The sequence below is a fragment of the Myiozetetes cayanensis genome, unplaced genomic scaffold (genome assembly GCF_022539395.1).
Source record: "Myiozetetes cayanensis isolate MyiCay16 unplaced genomic scaffold, myiCay2020 scf1, whole genome shotgun sequence".
Classification (NCBI taxonomy): domain Eukaryota; kingdom Metazoa; phylum Chordata; class Aves; order Passeriformes; family Tyrannidae; genus Myiozetetes; species Myiozetetes cayanensis.
Window position 1 is genome coordinate 140,348,062 of NW_026086604.1, and position 17,554 is coordinate 140,365,615.

The window sequence follows — 17,554 nt, forward strand, 5'->3', positions numbered from 1 at the left end:
TGACATTATCTTGGCACACCTGAGTTATCCAAATCATGGTTTAATGAGGACTTCTAGAGAGTTTTATGGAAGTACTCTTATTTAGTTAGTTTAAAAATCTGTAACGTGTAGCTCTGCCTCATCCAAAAATTACAGAGACCTGTATACCAGCCAAACGCAGAGGGTTTCTAATAGCTGGGAGAGTTGCAGTGGAAGTGGTTAGCAGCAGGAGCCAGGTAACCTACATTCCAACAAGAGGAAGTTTTAGATTAAAGGAGTTGTGATAAACAGGGGTTTGCTATGCTTCTGCAGCCAACTACAAATGCAGTAGGCACTAATGATGACATTAATTATTTAACATAATTTTCCTTGATATTCTTCCGTTTTCTACTCACTACCTAACTTTCCAGATACATGTGTTTAAATGAGATAATAACTAAGGATGAAGCAATAGGTCCCTTGTAACTTAAAGCAGTATCTTATCTGTTGTGTACCCTGGCTTTTTGTAATGAACATGTAATGCTTTGTAGTCAAGCTTTTCAGAGGAATGCTGTTGTCATCTTTCCTCTCTGTAAAAGCCCCTCTGCTCCCGACACTTTAATTGCACAGTTGCCTAAATGAGGCACTGCAGAGTGTTAATGTATGAGTCTGAGCGACAACACACTCCTCTTTTCACAGAGCTTTTGCCCTTGATCGTGAATGTAACGAGCACGTACCTTAAAAATAACTGGAGATTCAAGGGGAATCTCTACACTTATCCTCTTGCATAAGGTTTGTTGACACAGGGATCCTTCAACGGTAACTCATATTCTTTCACTGGGAATAATAAGCACCACAATTAGTGAACTAGTTAATAACTGTGTGGTTGGGGAGGACAGCAGAGGCATTTCTGTGTATGTGGAAGCGGTGTGTTCAGTGTCCACATGGTCTAACGCAGACAAAAAGAAGAAAAAAAAAAAAAGGCTTGAAATCCTGCCTGCAGCCTCCCTTCTTACAAGCTGCCCCTCCGGCTTCTCCCAGACGAAGGGGCAGGACGTTTTTATTCCCTCCATGGCCATTCTCCCTCGCTTTCTCCCGGGAGCTGGGCACAGCCGGCAGCCCCGGGGGAGAGGAGTTTGGGGGCGAGGGCTGGCGGAGCTGATGTCAGCGCCGGGCGGCGGGAGCGATTGGGCTGCGGGAGACTTTGCAGCAGCAAATCCGCCCCCCTCGCCCCCTCCCACCCCCGCACCATCGTCTTCAAAGCGGCCGGTGCCCAGCAAGTCGCAGAGGTGCAAAAAGTGGGCGCGGGTCCGGCAGAGCCTCGGCGGCGCCTCCGGGCATCGCCCCGGCCGGGCCCGGCACGTCGGGGCGGAGGCGAGACCCTCCCGCGGCAGCGGCGCCGAGCGGAGCCGAGCGGAGCCCAGGCACGGCCCCGCCGGCCCGACCCACCGCCCTATAAAAGCCGCCTCCAGAAAAGAGGAGAAACTCCGCGGGAGGAGAACACCTCGGCGCGGTGCTGTTCGCTGAGGTACCGGCATGACATCCGTCCTGGGCAGCGGCAGGGCGTCGGGAGGACCGAGCGGGCAGCTGAGATGCAAGTCCAAGAGAAGGAGGAGGAGGAGATCAAAGAGGAAAGGTAAGAGGCGTATTTTTTTCTTCTTCTTCTTTTTTTTTTTTTTTTTTCTCCTTTCTTTTCCCACTCTCGCTGCCTGCCTCCTGAACAGCATCGGCTGTACCCGGTTTTATTGTCAGCGTGCCCGGCGCTCGCCGGCACCAGCCCAGCGCTGCCTCGACGGCCGGGGCGGGGCGGGCCGTGCCTTCCCCGCCACCAGCGGGGCCGAGAGGGGCCCCGCTGTTCCCGCGGCCGGGCAGAGCCCTCTGCCCTCCCCTCGTTGTGTCGGACCGAGGATGAACCCCTCGGGGGTGCCGGCGCGGGGGGCTCGGCAGGGCCCGTCCGAGGCAGGGCGGTGCAGCGGAGCTGTCCCGGGGCTCCGTCAGCCCCTGTTCTTCCATCAGGTGCCATCAGCCTCCCCGAGCCGCCGGTGCCCGCGGGCAGGAGGTGCCGCTGCCCGGGCAGAGCGCGGCGCGGAGCCCTCCGGGGCTGTCGCGCCCACCAAACTACAGCTTTTTTATTTTTTTAGACGAGGTCCACCAAGTTTTTCTGTTTTGGTGCTGTTCCCCGTCCCTAAGCAAACTCTGGTTAGGAAGGCGCTAATTTGCCATAAGCAGGAAAAGTGAAGCTACAGGGTGTCACTGCGGACAGGGAATATGCCCTAGATAACAGCTCTTCGCAAGGCTGTCTTGCTTTCCCCTGTAGAGGGGATGGCACACTACTGCCTGATTTTTGATGTTTTGCCTGCAAAAGCCGAAGTTAACCGGCTGTGAGCACTTTAAAGTAAAATAAACTGCTACGAGGAGCAGAGTGCCAGAGATGCCCAGCTGCAAGGCATTCGACTGCAGAGATGCGAAGTAGAAGTGTTTGTCTAAGCAGTAAATTTTGTCTAATCTGTAATTGTCATCTTTATGTGGGACTCAAGTTTTACTCAACTAGCTCGCAAGCTGATGCTCTGGATACTTTGTTTCTCTTTGTGAGTCTAGAAAATGTAATTTATAGGTGCAATTAGCCAAGTGTCTCTTAATTATTGCTTATGTTAAAGCCAGTAAGTGCGGTATTTGATAACTTTTCAGAAAGGTGTCAAAACCGCTTTTGTATAGTAACTGGTAAAAAACGGTCAAATGCTAAATTCAAGACTGTATTATTTGAGTGTCACTTTTTAACTTTCATTTGTGAACTCTCTATATTCAAAATCATAGTAATAAATAGTAACCTGCGCACAAGTAGAAACAACAGACACACAGATTTATCAGGACTTCGAGTAAATGTGTAACCTTGACTTGTTACTCTGGATCTTTAACACCTGATGAGAAAGTCTACCTTGTATTCTGCATTACAGAATAAATTTTAAAACGCTAAGAGAGGGAGAGCTCCCCTACTCAGTTCCTTTAAATTTCTTTGTACTCAAGTTGTGCTCTGCAGACTTTTTTTATGCTGATTTTTTCTAGCAAAACTACTTTTCTAGGGAATTGCAAACTTAACCTAGCTTTAGCTACCTCTACTTGGCTGGGAAAAAAGAGTAATCCATTAATCTATGCAGTGGAGGAAAGGTGCTTTGTTATACAGGTAAATTATAAGTGTTAATTTTGTTTCTGAGAAGCAGACAAAAGTGAGGATCTTTGAAAGAGACTTTTCTGATGCATCCTTTCTTGCTCTGTTTTGCCAAAACAAGGTGGAAGTTGAATGTCTTTAAAAAAACCACAAAAAGTTGCTCCACAATAACTTGGGAGCTGACAGCTATTTGCACAGCTGGAGGTGGATGGCATTCCAGAAAGTGCTTGACTGACCAACATCAATAAGAATGTGTGCTTAAAGAGTTCATTGTTTATTCCTCCAAATGTGTTATTGTAACCACTTTCCAAATAATACAGTTAGTTAGTATACTAATTACACGTTTGTGTTGGTATGATTTCTATTTTCTTTTCTATGTAATCACAGTATATATTAATAAATATACACAGTCTTCTAAAATTGTACTGGCAAAAAGATCCTGTAACTTAGGCACGCCCAGTGTAAAACCTGTTGGATTTTACTATTATGTTACTTTATTTACTGACCAGATATTTCTGCTTTTTTTTTTTTTTTTTCCTGATAGTATCCAATGAAAAGGTGTTCTTTAACAGACTATCCTGGAAACTAGTCAAGCCAATGTTTATGAGGCTTGTAAATTACTGTGTCTTTATGAGAATGATTATGGGCCCCACTATTTTGCAGGTTTAATCTATTTACTAAATTGTGAAAAATCTTTTCAGAGAGTTAGACCAAAGACACTTGCCTTTAGATATTCTCCAGCACACATTTTGTTGTTTATTAGCAGGAATGCTTTTAGTAGATGCTTTAAAGTATATCTAGGCATGTATGTTTACACATACACACAGAGGGATATCTATGGACAAGTGTAGACAAAGAAATTCACTATGATGTTAAATTTAAACTATTAGATGGAGTAAGGAAAGGATATTATCTGTCAAATCCCCAATCCTTAAGGAGATGGACTCAACAAATTATTTATACAACTTAATATATTTTATTACATGTTAATATGAACTGTGCTTAAAATCAGGTTGAGACACCACCTGATAGAATATATAGGAATGTGCAGCAGTATAAATAATTATTATTTTCTATTTAATAGTTTTGCTTATCCTCATCTGATTTATCTTCCATCTTCTCAGTCATATTTTTTGTTCTGGTTAGTGTGAATTATAAATTAGTGTGTCTGGGTATAAGGACTTCACTCCATTTCTTTTATAACTGGATGCTCTGTTTTAGGAGTTTCCTGGGGGCAGAAATCAAGTTCAAGCAAGGAAAGCAAACAGTGTTCTCTGAGTAGCTGAATTTCCTTATGCATTTAGCCTAAAAAAACCCAATAATAAACATGTGCTGCAAAAATCAGAGAGAGAGAGACTATTTCTGTATATGCAAACCAAGCACTGAGAAGTGTAGGACACTGAGTATGATTCCAGTGTACAATATCATCGGCCAATAATTAATTTGCATGCATCTTATTTTTATGCTTATGAAATCCCGCAACCTTTTCAGTATAAAGATCCTGCCTTGAAGACTTAACAATAAATGTCAACGCAAGGAATATCATATTGCAAGCATATATTTGCAGAGTGATTTCATTCAGTTTTACACTCTGCGCAGGATGTGTGTTAAAAAGCTAAAATGTGAATATTCAGAGCCATTTGTTAAATTAGTGCAGGTAGAAATATTTTCATTGTCATTTAAAAAATAAGTATGATAACTCCCAGTGGGAAGAAAGTATCTTAATTTTCCAGAGACCTAATGAAAAATAAATACAGATGCTTATGAGATCATCTGCATACTAATTCTGTGTGGAAGCAGTAATAGATATTTTATATTTTTCTCTCTCTGTTTGTTTGGTTGATTTTGTGTTTTGGTTTTTTGTTTTATTTTGGGGGTTTTTTTCGTTGTTTTGTTTTTTTTTTTATCTATGTGTATAAAATGACCAGAGGTTAGAAAACTATGCCTAATATTTTAGAGTGAACCATTTAAAATTCTTAGGTTTTTATAGGCAGTTACTGCGGTTTTGGGTTCTTGTTGTGTTTTCTCCAGCACTCTGGAATATGGCAGAGAACTGGCAGAACTCAGCACAGCGGCCTCAGCATGGCTTGAGCCGATTTCATAGCCTGTGGTATAGATTCTGAAAACAAGGCTTGTTTTCCCAGATAAGTGATTACGAGTAGACCAAACAAAAGCAGAGTTGTCATTTACTGATAATACTAAAAAGACCACATTTCAGCAGCCTCCAGCACCTTCTTAGAAATCAACGTATAGAAAGTTGATAAGTATGAAATAGGTGATTGGATATATACCCCTTCTGAGTGATATTCCAGTATAAGTCACCTTATTTGTAATGCTTTTTTATAGACCTAATGAATAAAGTTAATTACTGGAAACAGGAGGGGATCAGGTATCCCTGATACGGTAGAAAGTCATGGCTGAGGTTGCTGCGAATACAATGGGACACGAAATAAAAGTTGACAGAATAAATGAAATAAGGGCAGCAAATTGGTGAGAGAGGCAAAACGGTTGTAAAATGAAATTCCATGAAAAATTAATGAAATAGAAAGATTGTGCTCTAGATGAAGGGAGGAAACCAGCTTGGTTCTTCATCATCCTGCAATGCCAAAGTAATAAATGAGTGTGTTTCATCTGGGCGAGGTTCAGGGACACAACTCCTTCCCCACAAAAGGATTGCATTGTGCTTCAAGATGTGTTCCGCTTATCTTGTGCCCTGACAGCTCTAGAGGAAGAGACTGGATTTGGTGATAAAATTAAATTGATTAAACCTTTATCCATCATCTAATTTGGTAGCTTTCTTTTTTCTTTTCTTTTTTACTATTACCTTCAATTTCTAGTGATCCGTGTAATGACAGCAATTTGAGATAGCATCAAGGACATTAGCTACGATGACTGAACTTAAATTTAGAATAAAAATATGGGATTCATGAGTCTATATCTAAATAGCAGATGATTAGGTTATGGCAGAATTGTAACTTCCTAGCAACAACATGTAATTGTGAGGACAATAAAATAGTGTATTTTACATTTAAGGAACAAAATATGTAAACTTTATCTCAAAAAAGTACTAATTATGTAATTAGAAAAAGCACTGGTATGAATAGTGACCACATCTTGCATGAACAATGATGTATATAGTCATTTTTATGTTTCTGAACTCAGAAATAGTCAGATGTTTTGCTTTCTTCAGTGCCGATGCACAGGCATACAAAGCTAGTGGCAAAGAACCAAATTGCTTCATACGGCTTAAAATTTTGTACCTTCTCCTTAGTGATTTTGGTACTAATTTTCTCCCATAAGGTGAGAGCTTTGCTTACAAGTTCCAATTTAAGTGCTATTCATGGAGTTTTTAAAATACTTAAAGGCAGCCTAATCTGATACCCTACAAATTGAAAACACTGCCCTAAAAATTATAGGTCAGATGAAATTGCCTCGTGAAATATCAAAATTACTAAAGGTCTGTGCAAACTGTTTTCTTAGGTTCCTCTAACGCCTTATAGTTTAGCAAGTCTCATTAAAAAAGCGAACATGGGGGTATCTGCCTGATCTCTGTTAACTGTACTACTTTTGAATTACTACTGGCCAATACTGTATAGGTTTTGTGAGTAGTAATGAACCTGAATTGATTCCTGTGTTTACAACTAACTATCTCTACAACCTTTCAGGCAGTTTAGCATTTTCTCCATGTAAGTGATTAGTTATCCAGACAAAAAGGCTGATATGCATCAGTAGATAGATTATTCTCAAGGCATCTGGGATGAACTTGAGGTTTTCTGTGTAAAACCGCTCATTTTGCCTGCAAATTTTGTAGGTTCAATAGTAAAATGAAGTGCTTACCTTTCCGCTGTAGCTGACCTTTGTTCCTTGCTGTATGAATTTGAAACGAAGCAGCCAACCCAGAGGAGTTTTAACAGCATATTGTGATATAAAACATATTAAAAAGACTGCTTTGTTAACTGGCGGAAGCAGCTTGTCAACCCATACTAATAGACAACCCTCCCTGAGTCATAAAGTAGCCAAATTTAATGGTTTAACAGAAAGGATTAAATGGATGGAGTTATTGTCAAGAATTTCTTACTTCTTACAAAAGGCTTGAAATATGAGGATGTATTTTTGGACCATGATTTAACAATACACGCTCTGGACTAAGGACTGGACACTGCCACGGACGGTTTAATGAAAATCTCTGCCAAGTAAAGCGTGATAAGAAGGGAAGCACGGAGCAGGGCAGAGTGTGTGAAGAGCAGGATGTCTAATATTGAAGATATTACTGTGACATTAATGAATGAAAGGTGTATTTTCACTGAGCATATTTTGTTTCGTTCTGGCTGATCTAGATCCCAAATGTGTACTAGAAATAGTGAGGATTCAGAGACATATGGCAAAAGGGATTAGAAATGTGTAAAATTTCAGTAGAAGAAAATTGATGAGATTTATATTGTTTACTTTGGAGATAAATGTAAGAAAGAATATAGTAAGCTCATATTTAAAAAGGAAACATTAAAAGAAGGTAAACAGGCTGCTCTGATTTATTCCTGATTTTTTTTTTTTTATTTATTTACAGAGACAAAGGTCTTTCAGGAAGCAGAATTTCAGCATGTTTAATAGGAATGGAAGGACTTTTTCTGTTGAGACTGTATGTAGCTGGCTTGGGCAGTTTGTTCATTCAGGGTTTGGAAAAACAAAACTTATGTGTAGGAAGTTGAGTTACATGATTAGCTCAGCTCAGACACATGCTACAAAGTTTGATGCTCACTTCAGTGACTGTAGGCTTTGGCTTTAGGTAGGAAACATAAGAAGGATTTAATTTTTTTAATATGAGATATGAATCCTCTTTTTCAGAAAATTATCTGACTCCTGACTTGCTTGGATTATGTGGAAAGGTGATTTGTAAGCAGTTTAATCGCTCCTGTTCACTGTGAGGCTTTTTGCATGCTCCTGTTTCCCCAGATGAAGCTGTAGCATGGCAGCGGTTCAGGAGGTGCCTTTCTGCTCAGTTTCACAGCAGTGGCAATGCACATCCCTCCGCTGTGTGCCTCCCAAAACCAGGAACACAGCTGTGAGGAAGGCAGGAACATTTCCTTGGAATATTCCTGACAGGTTTTTAAGCCTCCTTCCTCTCCATTCCCACTCAGTGCCCTGCCTGGTGTATGTAAAAATAGACTGAAATCGAGACTGATTTCCAGGTTTTTACTTTGGCGCTGTAGTTAGGTAAGGAGGATAACAATAAAAATTAATTCACATCCCCCCCATTTCTTATCCTCTTGGAAAAAGAAACAAAAGGGTGGAATAAAGGGGGGTGAAACCACACTTTACAAATACATGATGCTTTGTTAAGTAGAAAAAAATGACAGGTGACTGCTAGTGCATCATCATCAGATGAATATTGTGTTGCAGGGGATTACCCCTGCAAGCCATAGTGTGTGTTTATGAAAGTGTTTCTGCTTGGTTCAGGTTTGGTCCCAGTGCTGTACCAACTACTGCATCTAATTTTGGAGTTGTGCCACTTGTGAGTGCTGTTTCTGAAACCTGCAGTACGTGCTGGTGGCGTTATATGTGCAGTTCTGGAATGAGGTGTGAGCAATAAGTAGATTTCAGCAAAGTACTTCATACTAAAGTGTGAACATTTTTTTTTGCCCATTTTTTGTTCCTTATAAGAGAAATGGTGCTTAAAATCATTAACAGCATCACCTTTCTCTAACTGCTAATGAAACATCAGCATGAAGAGTCAAAACTGCTGGAAAATGTGGGAAGAAATAAGTAGAATTTGACAGATATTTTATCTCGATCTTTGTAGAAAGAGATTTACACATAACTGATTTTATGCAATTGCTTGCTTCTTGGCACTTCTCAGAGACTATGAAATGGCTATTTATTCCTTAAATAGTGGGGTTTAACAAATATAAAATGATGGCTATCAAGCCAACTGTAATAATATGTTACCTAGGCATAAGGCCTGATTCTGCCACCTCTACTCCTGGTAAAATTGAATTAGAAGTTCTCAGTATGAGTCAGGGTGGCAGAACTTTGCTGTTGTATAAATTTGGATCTGTGCCTTAATATATAGGTACATATATGCGTTTTTGTGTGAAATACAGACTTTTGATTCAGCTGTCTAGCCGTATGAAGTGAATGACTGTAACAAACTCCAAGTTATATTAGACAAAGGGTCTTAAAGCCTGCAGAGTTCAAAAATATTTACATGAAGGATTTTTATGCTCCATTGAAGTATTTTGTTTAGAGATGTAAAAATAAAATACACTCATATAATTTGTGTATTTATTCACATCCATCCATCTGTACTGTATGAATTTGTAATTTTAAAAATATATGTATAAGCATTCTAATAGTATTTGTGTCTGGTCTTTCTCTGTGTAATACCAATAGTTTTATGGGCAAATCGCAAAGATACAACTGCACAAAAATGATAAGGTTGTTTTGTTTTTTTTTTTTTTTTTGAGAAAGAAAGAAATTAACAAAACTTCTTATAAGCCAGATTTTGTAGGATATATCTACATTCTATTTGTGTAGGCATGTTTTTTGAGTAGGTGGGTAATTCAGTGTGTTGAAAACAGGTACTTATGCCAGTAATGCTAACGTCAGGAAACTCCAAACCTTTACCAAAAAGGTCCTAAGTTTCTTAATGTGCTGATCTTTCTCCAGCTGAATCTTATGGAAGGACTAACATAACGGGGAGCAGAAGCCAACTTTGAGCTCATGCTCCATATTGCACCCAAGTCAGCAGCCCTACCGCAATCCACCAGACAAAATGCCTGTGGATTCTTGGATTCTTGAACAAAACTCATCCGAAATTATCTTTCATTAGCTGATTTCCAGGTTGTAATTTCCCTTCCTCATGCCAATCATGAACTGCTATTTACATGTCTGTATAAATGGTGATTTTGGGAAGCAAGGACAGAGCTGCAGTGGTCGGCGTTGCCTCACTGTTGAGCAGTGCAGACAGTAATTAAATTGGAACTCAGCTCTTGCTGCTCGTGGATTTAGGAGTTTAAAAGAAACAGAACAAAAAGGGAATGTTCTCACTGACAGCAGGTTTCCTCCAGCTGCAACTGCTTCAAAGATTATTGATTAATCCATGTTTATCATTTATTTATGCTAAAGCATCTGATGTGTGTCTGTAAAATCTGTTGTTTCTAAAATCAAGCTACTTGACTTGTTTGCAATTCACATTTATAATGACCAGTTTTTACAGCTGTGCAACAGAGGTTTGCTTTAGCTAGTGCTGTGTCTACAAAGAGCACTTTTTGTGCCTTCAGCTGAAATCCGGGAGCACAAGTCATTTGATGATGTGGGGGGGTTTTTTAATAAAAAAGTTTCACTGTGCGAATTCTTTAGATTTCCTACACAGGAAGAAGAGGGAATATACAGTGTTCAGGCATAAATGTGATTCATTTCAGTTCTGCCAGAACAAGTCAAAAGCTAATCTTTCTAGGTTATCTTGTACCCTGTTATATACTTTTAAAATGAAACTTTATCTCTGCATTCATTTTGCTAAAAAAAAGAAAAAAAAAGAAGAATTTTGGATTTTTTTCATGTTACAGCACAAGGTATAAACTGCAAGGTAAAAACAGTCAGTAAGTTACTAACAGCACCAGTTACCAGAAAATGGTTATTAGGTGTCAAAAAAGTGAGGGGATTTAAAAAAAAAAAAAAGTGCATTGTTTTTTGAGTAGCTAGAAATGAAATAGCCTTTTGAAGTTAGATGTCTGGTTTCTAATAGACGTAGTTTAACAGGACAGTGCTTTATAGATTGGTTAGCCTAGGAACACTTTTAAGCAGGTGATGTATTCTGCTAAAGTGGGGTAAGAAGCCACAGACAAAGATGTTTTGTCAGATTTTCCTGAAGGCTACCAGTGAATTCCTTAATAAATTTGTACTTTTCTGATGTAAGGCACACTGGACTATTTTTCCCTGACAGTGTCTAAGATGATCCTTCTCTTCAGATAATTCCAACTCATCCCAGACAGCAAGGACTCTTATTGCCCAGAGTTAATAGAAATGCATCAGTGTAATCATATGACATATACGCTCAAACTATTTAGAAAAATTGCTATTAACTCTCATAGACAGAGAGGCCACTTTAGCCCAGTTTACAGAGAGGAGAAACGAGTCAGTCAATAAATCTGTTGCAGAACTAATTGGCAAGAGGTAGAAATCCAGTAGCCTGTCGCTGCAGTTTCAAGTACCAAATGAACCTGGCTCTAGTTCGTACCCGTCTTTGCTGTAGCTGTGTGACATCTGTAGTTGGATCACATTGCTGGGGTTTGTCACTGTGAAGTACTTGTGTGACATGGCAGGTCTCTGGGAGCTGCTCGTTCCAAGGTGACCAGGATGCCAGGCTGCAGGTAAAACACCTGCCTGCAAGGCAGCCTGTGCAGTTGTTTGCAAAGCAGTTCAGCCTGGTGGTGCTGGAAAGAAGAGGGCTTTTCATTTATTTGTCTATTTGTATGTAAACAGAGGCATGAGATCTGAGTCTTCCTTGGTGTTAAATCACGTTTGGTCTTTAGTTTCTAGAGGGCTTTTGGTTTGTCCCAGAATGGCTTGTTGTACATGCTGAGGGTGAGGTTTCTATGTGGCAGAGTTTGTGTTGAAAAGGCAACTCTTTCTTCAGTATTAACCAGCACCTTACTGACGAGTCTGCAGAAAAACACCAGTTTTGTAATGTACAATACTTCCTTCAGATGTTACAAGAAGTTGCTTATGGAATTGATTGAAACTATTACAGATTTCCTTTTTTTTTTTTTTTTTAAATGAGATTTATCCTTTTAGGTGAATAATTTAATTTCTGAAGAATTAAATATTATCTAAATTTCTCAACCTTCATTTCCATTAAAAATCATAGTAACAACCCCTATATTTGTACCTTGCTTGTAGTTCATCAATTTTATTTATGCATGAACTTCTTGGAAGACTATGAGAGTATTCCACTATAGCTAAACCCACTTTAAATTCATTCTACTCTTTAACAATAATTCTTTGAATAAAAGGTGGCAGACAATTCTTCAGATGAAAAAAGCACCAAGCATTTGTTTCAGAGTCTAGGAAAGTAATTCTAAAAGTTAAAAATAATTAAATAAAACCTATTCCTTATGCATTATTACTTTAATTTTACTTCAGAAAACTCCAACCCTTCATAAAGAGTCTCCAAAATTAACTGAAAGCAAGCAGCAGAAATTACAGTGTTTTAGGTCTTGTAGAGTGCTGTTTTAACAGGAGTATAAATTAAACACTACAGAAGCTATCTCAGTCTATTGTTAGTGATTAAAAAGATAACCATAAAGGCTCCAAAAATAAAATAAAATTGTATGTAACTCTGAAAACCCATGTTTACTACATATTTTCATGTTTTGAATGTGTTTCTTCTTTACCAAAAATGCCCATCTCTTTCCTCTCCTTTTTATTATCTTCCTTCCCTCATTTGTATCCTCACCTATTGAAGCAGCTGTTATTCATACAAATTATGAAAATGAAAATACATTTGAGATTGGTGCCTGGATAGGACCAGTATATCATCAGAGGTCTTTGGGGTAACGTGTGGCCTTGGTTCAGCAAAATCACTTCTTCAGTCATTCTATTGCTGCTCAGAAAAGCAGTAAATAATAAGTAACAAGATCTGCATACAAATGTGCAGGTGTTTGGGGTTTTTTTTTTGTGGAATCAGAAATTGGATGACAGGTTACTATTATTTTCCTAAAAATTTGCTACATACAAAAGAATTTATAATTACTTGCCAGCATGGTTTTTTTTAGGACTCGTTCTATCCTAGCATACCTAAACTAATCTTGCTACCACTTCTGATCTGGCTAGATGTTTCTCTGACACTGGCATGTAAAGTTGTTTCCTGTGCAGCAAAAAGTATAGGTAAGAAGCTGAGACTATTATTTTAATGGCCATTATAGCAAAAGAAATGTGTGCATGTTATGCAGGCAGTTGATTGGAAAGAGTGGCTTGTAAACCTTGGTTAATTTTGTTAATCTTGCTAATCTTGGTTTCCAATAACTTTCCTCTTGTTGGTTTGCCCCATACTGCAGTGCTGCATGTGCTGGTGTCAGGCACATAGCTGTGTGCAGGTGTAGTCATGCACAGACCTCGTACAGGCAGTCACCTGAATTTCCATCTGTCGTGTCCCTGTGCTCAACAGGTACCAGTGAGTCTGCGCATTGTAGAGGAGATGGTGATGACTCACGGAAACCCACGTGGCAAAAAGAGACTTCTCAGTCATCACCAGCTCAGGCTTTGCAGGGAGATGAAGTACAGGTGGGCAGGCATGCTACAGGCACCAGGAGATGTGATGCTCTCAGCACATCTGTGGCCAAAAGCATGGCTTAAGAGTAGCAAAAGTACATCTCCCTGACCAAATACAGGAAACTGTTTCCATCAGCCCTTCCTAGCAGACAGCTTGTCTCTGCTGAATGTTGACAACATATTATATAAATTTCCCTGCAACAGCTTGTTTCAGAAACTTTCCCCAGTAATGTAGATTAAGTTAGAATTTTGTTTTGACTGCTGTAATGCATATTCATTAGATAAAAGCCCAGACAATTACTGTGATAGTTTCACTAGCAGGTGGAGTATGTTTTAGGATTTGTTGGGCATGGGATTTGCTGGAATAATCTCAGACAAATTTGGGGGATTATTTTTGTGATAAAAATAATTTTGTATGAAAAGTGAGAATGTAAGCAGATTTGAAGGTGATTTCATTATGGGTTTACATTATTTTTCTTTTACAATTTTAAATTTAGAATAAGTTCATACTTTGAACAAATGCCGGTCTCTCAAGGCAAGCAATAAACCACACAAATAAATGCTACCTTAGTAATATAGTTTAAAATTGCATGAATTGTAAGCAGCAGTATTTCTAAAGGGATATCACTTTTGCATTAATTTTCCAAAGCTAGAAAAGAACTAGAAAAAAATATTTTCTATCTTTACTTGTATAATGTTCACTTTCATCCATTAAGGTTATAGATTAATTTTTGTTGAGTAGGTGTTATTACACCAAATATGCATGCATCAACATTGTTGAGAATTTGCAAACAAAAATATAATTTCCTTTATTCTTTCTGCTAGATAAAAGAGAAAGATTGAGAGCAGAATCAAGATGAAGAGAATAGGAGCCTGATCCTACCCTGTTGGATGGGAATCTTTCTTTTTCAGGAGCACCAGGCCCTATGGCTTATAGGACCTTCATCCTGTAGGTCATTGTCATATCAGTAGTTACGTTCTCTTCAGTGAAGATTGATCTTGGTGATAATTTTTGTAGTGGTTGAGGTCATGCTAACTGGCACTATCTGTAGTGAATCACTGCCAAATTAGGGTTTTAAAAAGTAAACAAGGAGGTTAAAATTGCACACTCAGGAAAGCACTTTAGTTCATCCCTACAGCACAGCATCAGATTTAACATTAAAGGAGGTTTAAAAATACACTTGCCTAGCACAGAAGTTATCAGTCTAGACTCCCCATCTGTTGAATGCCTTACAAGTATCAGTAGCACTTCAGTATCTGACTTAAACAGAAATCACAGTGTAAAAATACTAATAATTTCTCTATGCTGTTTTGTTACTAATGGAACTTCAAAGATACAAATGCAAATGTTTATATTCAATTTCTATTTATATAATTAAACTCTCCAGTACTGTGCATGTTAATGTGCCAATATGTGTTGCAACAACATGTATATTAACCTGCATGCATATTTATGTAAAGGGCTGAACTCAGTGGAAGTTCTGTCCTGGGCTTCATAAGGAGCTTGGATCCAACTCTGTTTTGTTTTTATTTAAATAAGCATTGGAGCAAATTTCCAGAAATTTATTTAATTCATAGCTCTGTCTTTTTGTTGCTGTAGTTGGTTTTAATTCTTAAACACAGGTTTTTTTGTGAACTGCATCATTTTCACCAGCTTGTGCAGAGACGTTTCTCTGTTGACGGAGCTGCTGCGCCATCCTCCTTTGTCTTTCTTGCTTTCAGTGTGTTTTAATCATGCTCTCTAATCCCCTATGCCATTATAACTGATTAATTAGCAAACCTTCACATTCAGTCTCTGAATTTTTCTCTTAGGCTCAGACCATTTATAATCTCAGCTGAAAAGACAATATTGAACATCTGCCTTGTATTTAATCTCTTTGCATCTTGTACCCATCATGATTATTGTTTGCTCTTTATTATAACTGGGGGTTTTAAGGGTGAAATGTTACATTCTGCATTATATATTATATATATGGACTCTTAGCCTGAAAATAAATCCATGCAGATGGGCCACAGGGAAATAGTGAAAGTCAAGGAGTCCACACCTCGTGTCCTTTGTAGAATTTGGGACATCAGATATCCATTTTTTCCAAGAATAATCTTAAAGGACCTGTGGGTGTTAAAAGAGATCATGGTAGATGAATTGTTTCCTTTCAAAATTTACTTTGAAAAGATGTGGGGTGGAAACACACATAGATTCGTATACTTGCAAAAAGTAAGCAAGTCCAACATTTTCAGCCGGTTGTCAGATGCCAAAATCTATGGTTTTCAGAAAATCCCATTAAGAGACCTGCAGCTGTACCAGCTACTGGTGACAGTGAAAGGACTGCCCTCCTTCAGAAGTTTAGGTCTGAGCTTCCCTCAACTCCTTGTCAAGGTTTCCATGTGAGGCCTGTTTGCTCATAGCTTCTGCAGGGAGCATTTTTCCCCACTGCACTTGCTGTGCATGTTTTTTGATGTAGTTGGGTTTACGATTTTGAGGGACTGAAGGGAGATCAAGTACCCATTTGTCATTACCTATTTCCAGCTGGAAACCTTGGGGTGGCAAGCTTTCTATCCCCCCTCACTGACTCTCAGCATGAAGAGATAGTGGAAGAGAAATTTTTTCCAATGCATTGTACATTTGTCAGCAGAGGTACAAGAGTGGCGACTAAAATAATTGATTGCTCATCCCACCTACTGTCATTTCACCATCTCAAACACCAGGTAACATCAGAGGGAGGATTTTTTTTCTCCAGAAGGAACTATCTGCCTCCAAGTGTCACATAAGTTATGCAGAAATTGCTCATTTCTCCTTTCTGCTATAGCTGATGCCTACATGTCATGTGCATCCAGAGCACCGTGTTGTCTTTGGCCTGAACTGGGCCATGGGGCGTATTCAGGCTCTCCAATTTATAAATTCTTAAATCAGTTAGATGGTGTCACTCAGCTGCTGGAGTCTCTTGCAAGTACACATTTGTGTTATTCATTTAATTTGAACCTTTCAGAATCTGTGACAGCTCCAAACACTTTGCAACAGTATTACTGCAGGTTTTGGAATGATACTAATAATAGTAATAGAATATAGCTATAAATATTTTCATTATGGAAATATAAGAGGAAAGAAAACAGCTAAAGTCAGTTACTTATCAGTTTTTAACTGATTTTTTTATTTTCAGGACTTTGGGTGATCTTTGTAGGTATTAGATTAAAAAGTAATTTCAAACATGAATAAGAAATAACATGTGCAGAAAACTTCATTTTGGCTAGAATTAGCAATGTGAAGCACCTTTCTGGGGCTCTGACTCCAGTCTACCAGTTTCCCACAGAGTGCAGAACAAGTGCAACTGAGACCAGTGGAGCCCGTGAAGCATTTTGAAATAGTCTCTAGCATTCATTTCTTTCCCCAGGAAGAACTAATTTTAAATATGCCAGGAGACCTTTCAGGAGAAATGGCAACTTCCTCTTCTGACTGCCTCTTTATTCTCTGCTCTCGCAGATGTTTGTTCGCTTACAGCTTTGTATTACCCAGATGCACTGCTCTCTTCTCAGTTTCCAGCTGGTTCCTTTAGGTGCTGTCTTTGAACAGCAGTGTATCAGCAAGGAGTAGATGAGACTGATGCAGCTTGGTTAGGCCGAATTTTGGGACAAGTGTTCTTTAGAAGATGCAGTGTCTCAAGAGTTGGTAGGGCTTAGGGGAGATGCAAGACCCCACCTATGACTGTCTACCAGAGGGAGAGCTGATGTGAAACTCACACTTGAGACACTCACCTGTGTCACCCTCTGCATATGTTTCTTTTACAGAAGGGTCTATGAACTCTGTGTGTGTCTGTCCAGGGTGCTTGGCTTGGCACGTGCTAGAGAGCTGCTGAAATGTTGGGCTCAGAATGGTTCAAACAGCAGCCAATTCTGCTGGATGTGCTCACCTGAATCCATGAGAGACTCAATACTAGGAAGCCACACAGCTCTGTTTACTCCAAGTCTCCTGGTGGAATGGTGGGAGTACAGTGGCCTGTTGGTCCCCCCAGCCCCATCAGCAAGGAAGAACTGTGTCTTAGCTGATGTTTTTCTGGGGTTTGGGGGAAGGTTCACACACTTGCAAAATGGATTTCCTCTAAATGAAGCTCTATTCTTAAACCGGCAATGCTGACAGTTAAAATTAGCTTCTCCTTTATTACTAGGACA

The 17,554-nt window shown here is 39.3% G+C and overlaps 1 protein-coding gene across 1 annotated transcript in view; it reads left to right on the forward strand.

Moving 5' to 3' along the window:
- Positions 1-1,255: 1,255 nt before the first annotated feature.
- Positions 1,256-17,554, forward strand: part of ADARB2 (adenosine deaminase RNA specific B2 (inactive)) — a 303,763-nt gene continuing 287,464 nt past the window's right edge. Inside the window, exon 1 of the mRNA XM_050310843.1 lies at positions 1,256-1,594. Within this exon, the coding sequence (XP_050166800.1) occupies positions 1,495-1,594 (100 nt within the window). The 5' untranslated portion in view covers positions 1,256-1,494. The remainder of the gene's footprint in view (positions 1,595-17,554) is intronic.